This window comes from Elephas maximus, chromosome 11 (assembly GCF_024166365.1).
Source record: "Elephas maximus indicus isolate mEleMax1 chromosome 11, mEleMax1 primary haplotype, whole genome shotgun sequence".
NCBI lineage: Eukaryota > Metazoa > Chordata > Mammalia > Proboscidea > Elephantidae > Elephas > Elephas maximus.
The window spans coordinates 114,963,340-114,979,041 of record NC_064829.1 but is presented as its reverse complement, the minus strand read 5'-3'; the positions used below and the strand labels follow the sequence as shown (position 1 = coordinate 114,979,041).

General features: G+C 56.9%; 1 protein-coding gene across 1 annotated transcript; it reads right to left on the bottom strand.

Annotated features, from left to right (window-relative positions):
* Positions 1-337: 337 nt before the first annotated feature.
* KIRREL2 (kirre like nephrin family adhesion molecule 2) lies at positions 338-14,310 on the bottom strand. Its single transcript, XM_049902479.1, has 16 exons — positions 14,001-14,310; positions 13,264-13,911; positions 12,714-12,863; positions 11,974-12,123; positions 11,673-11,833; positions 10,631-10,781; positions 10,210-10,315; positions 9,944-10,092; positions 9,195-9,322; positions 8,988-9,120; positions 8,606-8,706; positions 8,234-8,453; positions 7,660-7,764; positions 7,245-7,345; positions 6,779-6,844; positions 338-956 (listed from the first exon to the last, which is right to left on the bottom strand). Exons 1-16 carry the CDS (start codon positions 14,308-14,310, stop codon positions 621-623), a joined length of 3,015 nt encoding a protein of 1,004 aa, XP_049758436.1. The 3' UTR covers positions 338-620.
* Positions 14,311-15,702: the final 1,392 nt, after the last annotated feature.

The following is a 15,702-nucleotide window of genomic DNA, read 5'->3' as shown; positions in this document are numbered from 1 at the left end:
TTTCATCACCTTAACCCTCCCCCTCCCCCCCCCATGATAGTTCTCACCCTATCCCCATTCCTTAAGTCCAATTCTTTCTTTGCCTTTAAGGAAGGTAGAGAAATCACAATGGTGGCCATGCTGGATTTCAGGGAGTGAACAAACAACAACCATCTTGGCTGCACTTCTACTGGCTCAGCAAAGTGCCCCACAGGGAGAACCAGGACAGGGTGGGGCCTGTCTTATCCTCCACCTTCGTCTTCCCTCTGCTACCTTTCTTCTCATTATAGGTAATCATCTTGAAATATCTTTTTTCTCAGTGGCCAGGGACAAATTCCATCCCAGCCCCTAACTCCCATCAACCTCTGTTCCCATCCCTCTGCAAAGGGCCCATCTGCCATCCTGAATTTCTTTTACACATAGAGAAGAGGTGGGCATAGGAGTCATCTTACTTCCACTTTGGGGCATCCTCTTGGCTGAGCTGACTCTATACCACTGACCTACACAACTGTAAGGACCTTTCCCTCCCCACAATGTTCAGTTTGGAGGCATAAGGTTGCCAAATTGTTCTGGTTCCTCAGAAGTCGGGCTAATCCATTATGGCAAGTTGGGGGTCTCAGGACTCTTCAGTCAGAGAGGTGTTACACATGAGTCTGGAGGCGGGGGTGACTGGGTGTGGGGAAGGCAGCATATGGGAAGGGGGAAGTCCCAGGGGCCAGGTCGGGGGGTCCAAAGGATGTGGGTTTCATGTAATTGGTGAAAGCCCGAGGATGGGGTGTGGTAAGATAACCCGCCCGAGCTCTATACAATCTGCAGGGAGGAACCATGCCCAGGTATGGGCTGAAGTCATAGAAGGTTGGGGTTGCTGGGGGTCCAAGGGGAGAGGTGGGTGGCAGAAAGAGACCTCCTCCAGGGGCTTCACCAAGGCTTAGGCTCAGGCTGACTCCTCGGACCTTGTAGTAACCGTTGGTTGGGTCCTGTGGGGACAGATGGGACTTGGTAAGAAATGTGTAGGTACAGGTGGGTGAGGGTCATTGACGGAGAGAAACAGATATACAGCCTGACCTAGAGAGAAAGAAAAGGACAGAAATGGGAGCAGGCAGAGATCCAGAGACAGAAAGACAGACACACAGACTGGTGGAAAGACAAAATGAGATAGAAAAATGGTGACAGGAGACAAACGGGCAGCAGGAGATAGGCAGAGACAGAGACAAAAACAGAACAAGACAGAGACACAGAGATACAGGCTTGCTGAGGGGTGACACTATGGAAGGAGATGCAGAGAGAATGAGAGAAAGTCTGAGACAAAGACATCATTCATTCATCCGCCTAACAGGCCCTCGGGAGTCCCTGGGTGATAACGTTCTCAACTGCTAACCAAAAGGTTGGTGTTTCGAGTCCACTCAGAAACCACTGCTGTTGAGTTGATTCCAGCTCATAGCAACCCTATAGAACAGAGTAGTATTGCCCCATAGGGGTTCTAAGGAGCAACTGGTAGATTTGAACTGCCAACCTTTGGGTTAGTAGGCGAGCTCTTAAACACTGCACCACCAGGGCTTTGCCCGCCCAGATGCACCTTGAAAAAAAGGCCTGGCAATCTACTTCTAAAAATATCAGCCGTTAAAAACCCTATGGAGCATAGTTCTACTCTGACATACATACGGTCACCTTGAGTCAGAATCAGCTTGATGACAACTGGTTCACTGACTAACAGCTCCTAAGCTTTGATTCTGTGTTATACCTATAGTCCTGCTGGAGACATCTGTCACTAGAATAGACTTCGGTTCTGTCCCCATGGAGATCCCAGGCCAAAGCAGAAATGACAAAGGACGAGAGACCAGAGGGGTCAGAGCTATGATGGAGAAATCAAATGCAGAGTAACTGTAGCTGTTGTGCAGAAACCTTTAGCATTGATCATGACGGGGACGGGAGCAACACAGAGTGACCAGGCAGTGATGGGGCAACACAGAGTGACCAGGCAGTGACGGGGCAACACAGAGTGACCAGGCAGTGACGGGGAAACACAGAGTCGCCAGGCAGTGATGGGGGAAACACTGAGTGACCAGGCAGTGATGGGGGAAACACAGAGTGACCAGGCAGTGATGGGGGAAACACAGAGTGACCAGGCAGTGATGGGGAAATACAGAGTGACCAGGCAGTGATGGGGGAAACACAGAGTGACCAGGCAGTGATGGCGGAAACAGAGAGTGACCAGGCAGTGATGGGGGAAACACAGAGTGACCAGGCAGTGATGGGGGAAACACAGAGTGACCAGGCAGGGATGGGGAAATACAGAGTGACCAGAAAGTGATGGGGAAACACAGAGTGACCAGGCAGTGATGGGGGAAACACAGAGTGACCAGGCAGTGATGGGGGAAACACAGAGTGAACGGGCAGTGACGGGAGCTACACAGAGTCACCAGGCAGTGATGGCGGAAACACAGAGTGACCAGGCAGTGATGGGGGAAACACAGAGCGACCAGGCAGTGAAGGGAGCAACACAGAGAGACCAGGCAGTGATGGGGGAAACACAGAGTGGCCAGGCAGTGACAGCAGCAACACAGAGTGACCAGGCAGTGACGGGAGCTACATAGAGTGACCAGGCAGTGACGGGGAAACACACACTGACCAGGCAGTGATGGGGGAAACACAGAGTGACCAGGCAGTGATAGGGAAACACAGAGTGACCAGGAAGTGATGGGGCAACACAGAGTGACCAGGCAGTGATGGGGAAACATAGAGTGACCAGGCAGTGACGGGAGCAACGCAGAGTGACCAGGCAGTGATGGGGGAAACACAGAGTGACCAGGCAATGATGGGAGCAACACAGAGTGACCAGGCAGTGATGGGGGAAACACAGAGTGACCAGGCAGTGATGGGGGAAACACAGAGTGACCAGGCAATGACGGGAGCAACACAGAGTGACCAGGCAGTGATGGGGGAAACACAGAGTGACCAGGCAGTGATGGGGAAACACAGAGTGAGCAGGCAGTGATGGGGAAACACAGAGTGACCAGGCAGTGACAGCAGCAACACAGAGTGACCAGGCAGTGACGGGAGCTACATAGAGTGACCAGGCAGTGACGGGGAAACACACAGTGACCAGGCAGTGATGGGGGAAACACAGAGTGACCAGGCAATGATGGGGGAAACACAGAGTGACCAGGCAGTGATGGGGGAAACACAGAGTGACCAGGCAGTGACGGGAGCAACACAGAGTGACCAGGCAGTGATGGGGGAAACACAGAGTGGCCAGGCAGTGATGGGGGAAACACAGAGTGACCAGGCAGTGATGGGGAAACACAGAGTGACCAGGCAGTGATGGGGGAAACACAGAGTGAGCAGGCAGTGACGGGAGCAACGCAGAGTGACCAGGCAGTGATGGCGGAAACACAGAGTGACCAGGCAGTGATGGGGAAACACAGAGTGACCAGGCTGTGACGGGAGCAAAACAGAGTGAGCAGGCAGTGACGGGAGCAACACAGAGTGACCAGGCAGTGATGGGGAAACACAGAGTGACCAGGCAGTGATGGGGGAAACACAGAGTGAGCAGGCAGTGATGGGGGAAACACAGAGTGACCAGGCAGTGACGGGAGCAACACAGAGTGACCAGGCAGTGATGGGGGAAACACAGAGTGACCAGGTAGTGATGGGGGAAACACAGAGTGAGCAGGCAGTGATCGGGGAAACAAAGAGTGACCAGGCAGTGATGGGGAAACACAGAGTGACCAGGCAGTGATGGGGGAAACACAGAGTGAGCAGGCAGTGATGGGGGAAACACAGAGTGACCAGGCAGTGACGGGAGCAACACAGAGTGACCAGGCAGTGATGGGGGAAACACAGAGTGACCAGGTAGTGATGGGGGAAACACAGAGTGAGCAGGCAGTGATCGGGGAAACAAAGAGTGACCAGGCAGTGATGGGGAAACACAGAGTGACCAGGCAGTGACGGGAGCAACACAGAGTGACCAGGCAGTGATGGAGGAAACACAGAGTGAGCAGGCAGTGATGGGGAAACACAGAGTGACCAGGCAGTGACGGGAGCAACGCAGAGTGACCAGGCAGTGATGGCGGAAACACAGAGTGACCAGGCAGTGATGGGGAAACACAGAGTGAGCAGGCAGTGACGGGAGCCACGCAGAGTGACCAGGCAGTGATGGGGGAAACACAGAGTGACCAGGCAGTGATGGGGGAAACACAGAGTGACCAGGCAGTGATGGGGGAAACACAGAGTGACCAGGCAGTGATGGGGTAAACACAGAGTGACCAGGTAGTGATGGGGGAAACACAGAGTGACCAGGCAGTGATGGGGTAAACACAGAGTGACCAGGCAGTGACGGGAGCAACACAGAGTGACCAGGCAGTGATGGAGGAAACACAGAGTGAGCAGGCAGTGATGGGGAAACACAGAGTGACCAGGCAGTGACGGGAGCAACGCAGAGTGACCAGGCAGTGATGGCGGAAACACAGAGTGACCAGGCAGTGATGGGGAAACACAGAGTGAGCAGGCAGTGATGGGGGAAACACAGAGTGACCAGGCAGTGACGGGAGCAACGCAGAGTGACCAGGCAGTGATGGCGGAAACACAGAGTGACCAGGCAGTGATGGGGAAACACAGAGTGAGCAGGCAGTGACGGGAGCCACGCAGAGTGACCAGGCAGTGATGGGGGAAACACAGAGTGACCAGGCAGTGATGGGGGAAACACAGAGTGACCAGGCAGTAATGGGGGAAACACAGAGTGACCAGGCAGTGATGGGGTAAACACAGAGTGACCAGGTAGTGACGGGGGAAACACAGAGTGACCAGGCAGTGATGGGGTAAACACAGAGTGACCAGGCAGTGACGGGAGCCACGCAGAGTGGCCAGGCAGTGATGGTGGAAACACAGAGTGACCAGGCAGTTATGGGAGCAACACAGAGTGACCAGGCAGTGATGGGGGAAACACAGAGTGAGCAGGCAGGGATGGGGAAACACAGAGTGACCAGGCAGTGATGGGGTAAACACAGAGTGACCAGGTAGTGATGGGGGAAACACAGAGTGACCAGGCAGTGATGGGGTAAACACAGAGTGACCAGGCAGTGACGGGAGCAACACAGAGTGGCCAGGCAGTGATGGTGGAAACACAGAGTGACCAGGCAGTTATGGGAGCAACACAGAGTGACCAGGCAGTGATGGGGGAAACACAGAGTGAGCAGGCAGGGATGGGGAAACACAGAGTGACCAGGCAGTGATGGGGGAAACACAGAGTGACCAGGCAGTGATGGGGGAAACACAGAGTGACCAGGCAGTGATGGGGGAAACACAGAGTGACCAGGCAGTGATGGGGGAAACACAGAGTGACCAGGCAGTGATGGGGGAAACACAGAGTGACCAGGCAGTGATGGGTAAACACAGAGTGACCAGGCAGTGATGGGGGAAACACAGAGTGACCAGGCAGTGATGGGGGAAACACAGAGTGACCAGGCAGTGACGGGAGCAACACAGAGTGGCCAGGCAGTGATGGCGGAAACACAGAGTGACCAGGCAGTTACGGGAGCAACACAGAGTGACCAGGCAGTGATGGGGGAAACACAGAGTGACCAGGCAGTGACGGGGGAAACACGGAGTGACCAGGTAGTGACGGGAGCAACACAGAGTGACCAGGCAGTGATGGGGGAAACACAGGGAGACGAGGCAGTGATGGAGGAAACACAGAGTGACCAGGCAGTGATGGGTAAACACAGAGTGACCAGGCAGTGATGGGGGAAACACAGAGTGACCAGGCAGTGACGGGAGCAATGCAGAGTGACCAGGCAGTGAATGGGAAGCCTAAGCTCAGTGATTGGGGCTGGAAACTAAGGGACAGAGTGGCCATGGTTGTGAGGGGAAACACAGGCAGGATGATCAGGGGTGGGATGGGGAAAGCATGGGCTTCCTGGGACAAGAAACGCCTGAGCTGAGCCAAAGGAATGAAGGAAGAATTAAGTAGCTTTGGGAAAGTGGGAGTGTTTCAGGTCCAGGGAATAGCTTGTGCTGGTGCATAGGGGAGCCTTGGTGGCACAGCGGTTAAGAGCTTGGCTGCTAACCAAAAGATCAACAGTTTGAAACTACCAGGCGCTCCTCGGAAACCCTGTGGGTCAGTTCTACTCTGTCCTGTAGGGTCACTATGAGTTGGAATCGACTGGATGGCAGTGGGTTGGTTTTCTGGTTTTCAAGTGCATGGGGGAGCCCTGGTGGTGCCCTGGTTAAGAGTTCAGCTGCCAACCAAAAGGTCAACAGTTTGAATCCACCAGCAGCTCCTTGGAAACACTATGGGGCAGTTCACTCTGTCCTGTGAATATTCACTATGGGTCTGAATACACTCCACGGCAACAGGTTTTTATTTTTGGTTTTAGGTGCAGAGGAGAAAGAGGACTCTGGGCTGGGGAATGGGGTAGGTGGGGCTGCCCTGAAATGGCCCCCAGAGGAGGGGCAGGTTTGGGGATATGTCAGGCCAGTATGGGACCCAATGTTTACAAGACCAGTGCTGATGCGGGGGTGGGGGGGAGGGGACAACCAGGGAGAGGCCTCCAGGATGTTTGAAGCTTGACTGTGAAACATAGTCGGATGTACAAACACAGGCAGAGTGACCCCTGGTCTGGGGCTCAAGACGAGGCCAGAGCCAGGACAAATACGTGAACAGATATACACACTGAGGTTGTGGGGCTGGGTGAGATGGCCCGGGAGGTGGGCTGGGGGGAGCAGCAACAGGATGGAAGAGGAGGGGACAGAAGTAGGAGAGAGTCACACAGTGAAGGGAGGCTCCCCTCTCAACACTCACCTTGGTCTCCAGAGCCCCCTCCTCATCCAGACCCAGGTCACTGTGGTCCCTGTGCACAATGGGGCCCTGGGGTTGGGTGGTTAGTAGGAGGGAGTGGTCAGAGGATCATCCTGCCCCAGTGCCAGACCCCAGGGGCTCTGAGCCACCGCGTGGAGGCCAGGCCAGAGAGCCCAAGTGCATCTGGGAGCTGGAGTCTGAAGTCAGGACAAGGGAGTTCTGGGGACATTAAAAAAAAAAAAAAAAAAAACCCAAACCCGCTGCAGTCAAGTCAACTCCGACCCATCGCAACCCTATAGTAGATCTGAGAAATAACTGGGTCAGGGGCACACACAGACTTGGGGGACATGGGGTCTAGCGTCGCCATTGGGACTAGAACCCTATCTGAGTTGGGACTGGGAGAGCTGCTGGGGCTGGGCCATTACTAGGTCTGGAAGCATGGTTGAGTCTGAGGAGCCTGGTACCCTACCCGGTCCTCGCCGCTGGCCATCTCTGCCTCTGGGCCCCGAGAACTGGAGCCGTCGCTGCTGCCTGGGATTTGCACCAGGTTCTTTTCCTCGGAGAAGGAGGCTGAGGCCGGGACAGTAAAGCGTGGAGGTAAGCGATGGGATGGGGTCACGGATTGCGGAGACCAATGAGAGCGAAAAGAGAGGACTGGGGCAGGCCAAGTAGGGAGCCTGGAAACCAGAGGGAATCCTGACCCGGGAAGGCAAAGAGTGTGACCCTGAGGGGATGGAGTTCGGGTTAAGGCAGGAACCAGAGCCTGGCGGGGCTAGAGAGGCAGGAACCAGAGCCTGGCGGGGCTAGAGAGGTAGGCCTCGGGCCAAGTCCGAAGGCCTGGCTGAATCAGTGGGCAGGGAGTGGGGCGAGGTGTGGACACTGACCCTTGCCATGGCGCCAGCAGCAGAGGGCCACCCCAGTGATGACCATAAGGAGAGTCGCGGCCCCGGCGGCAACTCCGGCAATGATGCGCACAGTGGGCAGCAACACTGCAGGGAGAAGAGGGGGCATCCTGAGCGGACCAGGCAGGGGACTGAGGAAGAACTGGGGAAGAGGGGTCAGAGCTTGGGTTTGGGATCCCTGGGATTCAAAAGGTCACCAACTTTGGAGATTCCCAACGTTTGTACTTGGGGCCCCTAGGGCCCATGAATTTCGGTTCCCTGAGTTTCAGATTACGTGAGTTTAAACTGGCTTTACAAAGTCTTAGTTCGAGGGGCCTTTTACTTTGCAGTTCTCCATATTTGGAGGTTCCTTTCTTTGACGGCCCTAGGTAAAAGGGGTCTCTCAGTTTAAGATCCCATATTTGAAGGAATTTATGGTTTTGGGGTCTGGGGATCAAGAGACCCATAGTTTTGAGGCTCCCAGGTATAGGGTCTCTGTATTTGAGGTTCCTAGGTTGGACAGTCATCAGTTTGGAAACCCTTGAGTTTGTGCGTCACCAGATTTGGGGTCTCTCACCTCTCCGGCCCAGGCTGACCTGGGTGCCTCCCTCGCCCAGCCGGTTCCGGGCACTGCAGTTGAAGCTCTGGCTAAAATCGGACTCCTGGGTCCCCGCAATGTGTAGCACGGAGATCAGGCCCTCGTGCTGTCCCCCGAGGCTCTCCGGGGCTGGGAATGTCTCCACCAGGAACCGGCCCCGCGACCCCGCAGCCAAAAACCCCTCATCCCAAGACCAGACCTGGGGGCACCAACGAGGGAGGTCACTGAGGAGACTGAGGAGGCAGGGGAAGAGGCAGGAGGGGTGTCAGGAAAATCAGAGACGGTCACAACGCTTTGGGGGGTCCAGGTGGGAGGTCAAGTTGGATCGTGGTAGGGGGAACATTTCCTTACCACGGCTTCTGGGGAAGGGGAGGCGAACACCAGACACTGGAGGCGGGCAGGGCCCCTCAGGAAAGCGGGTGTAGAGCGCAGAGCTGTTACTACGGGGGGAGCTGGGTGGGGGAGATTGTGGACCAATCAGAGCAGAGGTCCTGCCCGCCCCAAACTCTTCCCAGTAAGGCCAGGCCATCATCTCCACTAACCACACCCAACCAGGCCAAGACCCCCCCAAAAAACTCGAATGCCCTCAAAGCCCAGCCTTCCCTAAGTCGGGTCCCAATCCCCAGGCCCTGCCATCTGTAAGCGCCGCCCAAGGCCACCGCCATCATTAGGTTCTGCTCGGAGGACTCCTTACCCTGGAGGCCTCCTCCTCTAGGAAGACCAATTTTCTCACCGTTCACTGTCAGCCTCGCTTCCGCAGCACCGCCCCTCAAGCCCGAAGGCCCTGGCTCAGCCCTGCACACATAGTCGCCTGCATCCTCGGACCCCACGGACGCAAGGCGCAGCGTGGGCCCGGAGCCCAGCACCTGGGGCGGGGAGGAGGAGTCAGGGGGGGACTTGGGAAGAAGCCCCGTGCACCAGGCCCCAGATGGGGCCTCACCTGCGGCCCCCCGCGGCGGGTCCAGGTCACCCGTGGAGGCGGGTTCCCACGCCAGCCACAGCTGAAGGAAGCGTCTTCCCCGATGTCCACGGACATCGGTTCCGGCTTTGTCTGTAGAATCGGCCCGACTGGAGGAAGGAGGGGCTGGTTCAAGGCTCCGGAGGGATGCGACCCCAGCCCCTGAGAAACACTACGCCCGCAAGGGCCCAAATTATAGGGACTCATAGTATTCAAAAAAAAAAAAAAAAAGTTTTTTTTTTTCATAGTATTCGGACTCATAGCGACCCTATACGACAGAGTAGGACTGCCCCATAGGGCTTCCAAGGAGCGGCTAGTGGATTCGAACTGCTGACTTTTTTGGTAAGCAGCCAAGCCCTTAACCACTGCACCACCAGGGCTCCTATAACTCCGAACATTAACTGTCCAAGTCTCGAGGCCCCTGCCCCGCCCCTGCCCCGCCCCTGCCCCGCCCCTGCCCCGCCCCTGCCCCCGCCCCCTGTCCCCCTGCTCCACTACCTGCCCCGCCCCTGCCCCGCCCCCTGCCCCCCCTGCTCCGCTACCTGTCCCGCCCCTGCCCTGCCCCCTGTCCCGCCCCTGCTCCGCTACCTGCCAGACCTGTGTCGTATTCCAGCCTTACCTTCTACTAGCCCCGCCTCCGCCACGGAGGCTTGCTGCCACGCCCCACTGGCCCCTAGCCGGCTTGGCCCGCCCCACTTTGGTCACACCCAAGGCCTCGCCTCCCAGCTCACATAGCACGTCCAGCGCAGTGCTGCGGTTGGCGCTGCCCACGGCGTTGCTGACCTCACAGGACACCGGCTCAGTCAGGAACGAGGCGTCTGCGAAGACCTCCAACCTTGGCCCGCGGGCCCCGTGCACCGGGGAGCCCCCCTTTGCCCACCTGAGGAGGCGCAGGGGCTGTGAGTGTTGTCCCGGCTCCCCAGCCCCAGCCCTCCTCAGGCCCCTGTCCAGGCCCTACCCAAGGCTGTGCTCTGGGCTGGGCAGAGGTGGTCCTCACCTGTAGCCGGTGACAGGAGGCTGGGCCGTGGCCTGGCACAGGAAGGTGACCTTTTCTCCTTCCTGCACAGTCTGGGGCTCTGCGGACAGAGTCACCGCTGGGGGGTCTGTGGTGTGTGAGACAAAGGTCAGCTGGGCAAGGACCTGGAACACCTCCGTTGAGGGAGGAGGAGTCCAGCCTCAAGCCCCTCCTCCCTCAGACACTGCTGGAGTCTGGGCCTTTATTTCGTGTTCCCCCAGGGACCCCAGCGTTCCTGTCTTCACCTGCTCTCTCAGACTTAGGCGTCCAGGCCTGGGCTTCCTCTTCTCCTACGGACCCCAGGTCCACTGCCCCCTCCTTCCTCAGACCCAGGAATCCAGGTCCCAGCCCCTCCTTTCCCCAGGGATCTCAGGCTCAGGGCCCAGCACCCAGCTGCACTCACACTGTAGGCTCAGCGTGATAGCTGTGTCTCTCCCTGTGGGTAGGGCCTCACTCCGGGCCCTACAGACCAAGGTGGCTCCATCATCCTGGCTGGAAGGGGTCAGGGATAAAGTGCTCTCCACTGGCCCAGTGGTCCCTTCCTTCAGCAGAGTCTGGAGGTAATGGATAATGACAACTTCATCTACCCATTATATAGCCACTGCCATCTAGTCGATTCCACCTCAGAGCAACCCCACAGGGTCTCCAAGGCTGTAAATCTCTGTGGACGCAGACTGCCACATCTTTTTCCCGCAGAGCCCCTGGTGGTTTCAAACCGCAGACCTTTCATTTAGTGGTCAATTGCTTTAACCACTGTGCCTGCAGGGCTCCTACCCTTTATATAAAAAATCTGTTGCTGTCTAGTAGAATCCAACTCATAGCGACCCTATAGGGCAGAGTAGAAGTGCCCCATAGAGTTTCCAAGGAGTGCCCGGTGGATTCAAACTGCCGACCTTTTGATTAGCAGCTGTAGCACTTAACCACTATGCCATCAGCGTTTCCTGCCCTGATATAGTGCTTACTTCGTGTCAGGCACTCTTCTAGGCATTTATAAATTTTCCGAGGCTGTAAACTTTATGGAAGCAGACTGCCACATCTTTCTCCTCCTGAGTGGCTGGTGGGTTCCAACTGCCAAATTTTGGTTAGCAGCCAAGCACTTTAACCACTGCACCACCAGGGCTCCTTTTATAAGTAGTACTTTGTTTAATCCTCAGAATTACCCTATAAAGTGCATACTACTATTATCTCCATTTTACAGTTAAGGAAACCGAGGCACAGAGAGGTGAAGTAATGTACTCGAAATCAATCAAGGAGTGAGTGACTGAACCGGGGTTTGAACCTAGGCAGTCTAGCCCTAGAGTCTTTACCTTTAACCACATACCAAGGGTCATAACACTTGAACCCTGCCCTCCCATACCCTTTCCTCTTCTGGTTGAGACTGAGGTCAGAGTGGACCCCAAGTTTCTCTGAGTAAGCAAAGGTTAGCCCAAGGACTTGGACCTGACCTGATGGAAGGTGGCCCCATCCAGCCGGACCCCATCTCGGAACCACAGCAGCTCGGGGGTGGGGCGGGCATCCCCACGGCTCCGACAGGTCAGATTGGCAGGAATCCCAGCAACCAGAGACACAGCAGGGCCGCCCAGCACCTGGGGAGCTTCTGGGGGCACTGCAGGGCAGATGGGGCATCAGAACTGATCCTGGGCCCAGAGACCTGCCCATGTCTAACCGACCACTCCCTTGGACTCCCTGGCCTATGAAACTCCCAGGCAGCCTGGGTTCCCTGAGGACAGGTGGTTGAGTTCTCACCCAGTATGTGCAGCTGGGCTGGGCGAGAGCGGAGGCCTGCCTGTGTGGCCTGACATTCGTACTGAGCTTCGTCCTCCAGCTCCACTGGCCTGATGTGCAGGTTGTGCTGGCCGCTGGCTGTGTTCCCTGATATCCAGTACCGGGACCACCCTGGAGTCAGGAAAGAGGCAGTCACACCGTGGTTCTGGGCTCCTGACCCCAAGCCTCCATTCTCCCACACCAGAAAACTGACCCAGACGTTCCACGGAAACACACTACTAAAAAGTGGGTGCTAGGCCCAGACAGACTCTAACCCCTTCCCAATCCAGAGTGATGGAAAACTTCCGGGGGGGGGGGGCGGTGGTAAAGTCAGACAGGAAAGCGAGAAGAATGATTGCCACAAAAGCCAGGTTAGATGTTACCTCCAGGGGAAGGCGGGAGAGGGTTATGATAGGGGACGGGAATAAGGCTTCTGGGGAGCTGGCAGTGGACCTGGGTATTGGTTACATGGGTGTCCACTTTGTAATTATTTGGCCAATCTTCCATTTATGTTTTATCCACTTTTTTGCATGTGTGTAATATTTTGCAACAAAAATTAAAGACCCCAACCCTATGGCCCACTCCCAAAGAAGAAGCTCAAAAAACTTAGGACCTCCATATTTGTTTACCTGAGCCCATCAGTACCCCATACTTGAATATGTCAACCCAAGCCCAGGACTCCCACCCTGGAGCTCCTCCCTGAGTAGAGCCAACAGCCTCACCTGGCAGGTCCCTCTCACCCCCTAGAGCCAGTCCATCCTTAGTCCATTGAACCAGCCCCCGATATGCACCCAGGGTGCAGGGCAAGCGGGCCTCGTCCCCCAGCAGCACCACCAGGTCCTCAGGCTGTTGCAGAAAATGGGGCACTGGGTCTAGGAGGATGGAGGACAGCAGAGCCTAGCTTAGTGCATTCCAGAGCTCTCTCCTCCGAGGCCCAGGAGTTCGGGCCCCAGATCCTTTTCCTCCAGAACCCGGGAGTTCACCCCAAGTGTCTCTTTCCTCGGACCTAGAAGCTCAGGCCCCCAGAATTCTCCTTCCTCGGGCCCAGGAGTCCGGGTCCCCAGCCTGTTCCTCCATAATAAAGCCGACAGGCAGCACTCGATCCTCCCGTTTCCTCCGCTCCCCCCTTGCGGTACCTGCATGCCCTCTGAGGCAGAGGAGGAGGACGAGGAGGGCGGAGGCCAGCATCCTGAGTGTATTCCCCAAGATCCACGAGACTTGCTGTTGCGCTGGCTTCCCCGCCAACTCTTTCCTCGGGAGCTCCCCTCTCACCTCCCTGGCCCGGAGCCCCTTCCCCCCCGACCCTTCGTCTCAAGCTAGAAGCCCCCTGTCCGTGGCCAGACTTCCTCCAAGTCTGCTCCTCCGCAGCCTGCGAGGCGGAATCACCGGCCAGCTCTGCGCTCTCAGGCCCTGAGCTACCCCGGGGAGGGCCCGAGGCCGCTCGCCCCGCCCCGGCCCGCCCCCGGAGACCCGCCCTTTCCCTTTGAGGAACTCCCACGGCCCAGGCGCGGATGAATGGGGGTGCGCTGGCCCGGGCTCCCGGGGCGGGCGGTGGCCCCAGCCCAGTTGGGGTCTGGGAGCAGGAACACCTGGGTGAAGGAGGGGCACCCTGCTGGGGCTGAACACCTGCGCCCTGCGGCGAACGGGTGAGAAGGTGGGGAGTGGAAGAAACTCGCTCAGCCCAGCTCCTGGAGGGACTGCGCTGAGTGGAAACTGAGCTATAAACGGGAGTCCCCAGCGCCTCTCCAGTTTCCGCGCCCTGGGGAGGCGGGGCCGGGACTCCCCTGGGCCTGCGGTTCAGGAAGAGGACACTGGGGATCTTGAGGGACAACTGGGACACCTGAGAAAGGGGGCTCAGCTTCCTCTGCTTCAAAATCCCGCCCCCAAATATTCTTCTGCCCGCCTTGTTCCCGCCGCAAACTATAGCACGCCCCAAGACCCAGGGATCCAGGCTCCCAGCCCATCCTTTTCCCAGGACCCCGCAGTCTGGGCCCAGCCCCTCTCCTCACTCTGCCGGGCCCCTCGGCCACGGTTGCCGGTTGCCGGGCGACGGCTGGGAGGCGGCAGTTCCTGGGCAGTGGCCGGCAGAGAGGCTGGGAACGGTGCAGCTTGTCCTGACAGCTCCATGCAGCCCAGCTGGGGCGTTCCCACGCTGCTAGCGGCTTGTGCGCTGCGCAGCTGGCCGGACAGGTGGATGCCCGGAGCAGATAGTGGGGAGTGCTGGGGGTCTGGGGTCCTGGGTCTGACGTTCCTGGGCCTGTACAAACTAGAAAGCTCACACTCGGGTTCCTGGTTGCTCCCGGGCTCAGATTCTTGCATGGCTCAGTGACTAAAGGTTGTTCACCCAGGATTCTAAGGACTAGGGGTTCAGACTTCTGTGGGCAAGAAGCTATGGCCTGAACTCTGGGTTTCTGAGGGGACTGGGAGCTAAACTCGTAGGACCTCTGCCTGCAGCATGGTGCAGTTGGGGGAGGTTGACAGGGGGTCAGAAAATCTGGTCTTAAGTCTTAGAGTTGGTGGATTTAGCCACCAATATCTCTCCCACCCCCACACAGGCCCAGGAGGATTTGAAAATCCCCAGACAGTGAACATCTGTCCTAAACCCTAGGGGGCAGGGGGGGCTGGAGGCCTGAACTCCTGGGTCCTGGGGGAGAAGGGGCTGGAGGCCTGGACTCCTGAGTCTGAGGGGGAAAGGCCCTGGGGGCTCAGACTCCTAGGTCTAGGGGACTCAATTTCTGGCTTCTGTGTTGAGGATTCAGCACCTGGCTTTTGAAATAGGTTGGGCTTGGGGCAGAGACTCCTGAGTCTCTGGAAGGAAGTCAGGTAGTGAGGCTGTTTTTCCAGACACCTGATATTGCTTCCCCTTCCTGACCCGCTGGGGCCACAGCATGGAAAGATAGAGAGCCTGAGGTCCCAGGAGCACCCAGGGAAGGAAAACAGCCAAGGGAGAGGGTGGTAGGTTTGTGCTAATTAAAGGTCACGGCAACTAACAGCCTTACACCCTGGCCCTCGAGGACACCATCTGGTGAGGGCCCCTAGGACAGACCCCCCACCTCTGTGTTCAGGTTTGTGTTCAGTCCAGTCCCCAGGGGGCATGGGAGGCGGCTGGGAGAGGGAAGGTGGGAGGGAAGAAGGGAGACTAAAGGGGGCACCATACATATGGAGCTGTGAGAGCTCAGGCCAGATGCTGCAGCTTGTTCCTGGAGGAGGACCAGACTGGGGGAGGGGCTGCCGAGGGAGGGGGAGGAAAAAAACAAGCCATTTCAATCCCCCCAGGAGATAAGCAGGCAGGAGAAGGTTAGCCCGTGAGAGTGTGTATTTCCTGCTGGCATGGGGAGACCAGGCCAACCAGCATGTGGTATAAAATTTGAGGATGTGTGGATATGAGGACAGAGACAGAGAAGGAAACAGAAGAAAGGTTGGCTGAGAATACATATTTATTGAGCTCCTGGTGTGTGAGAGAGATGGGGGGAGGGGGTTGGGGGGACGGATAGAGATGACAGAGACAGAAAGACAGAAAAAGAGAGACCCGGAGAGGCAGAGAGAGAGAAACATACAAAGAGACAGTGAAAGAATTCGAGTTGAATAAGAAGAAATGCTGAGCTCCTAACGAAAGGACACAGAAAAAAGACATTAAAACAGAGGTGGAGAGAGAAAGAGAAAGAGAAAACCAGATGGACAGAGGGAAAGAGAGACAGATGTAGAAGGAAA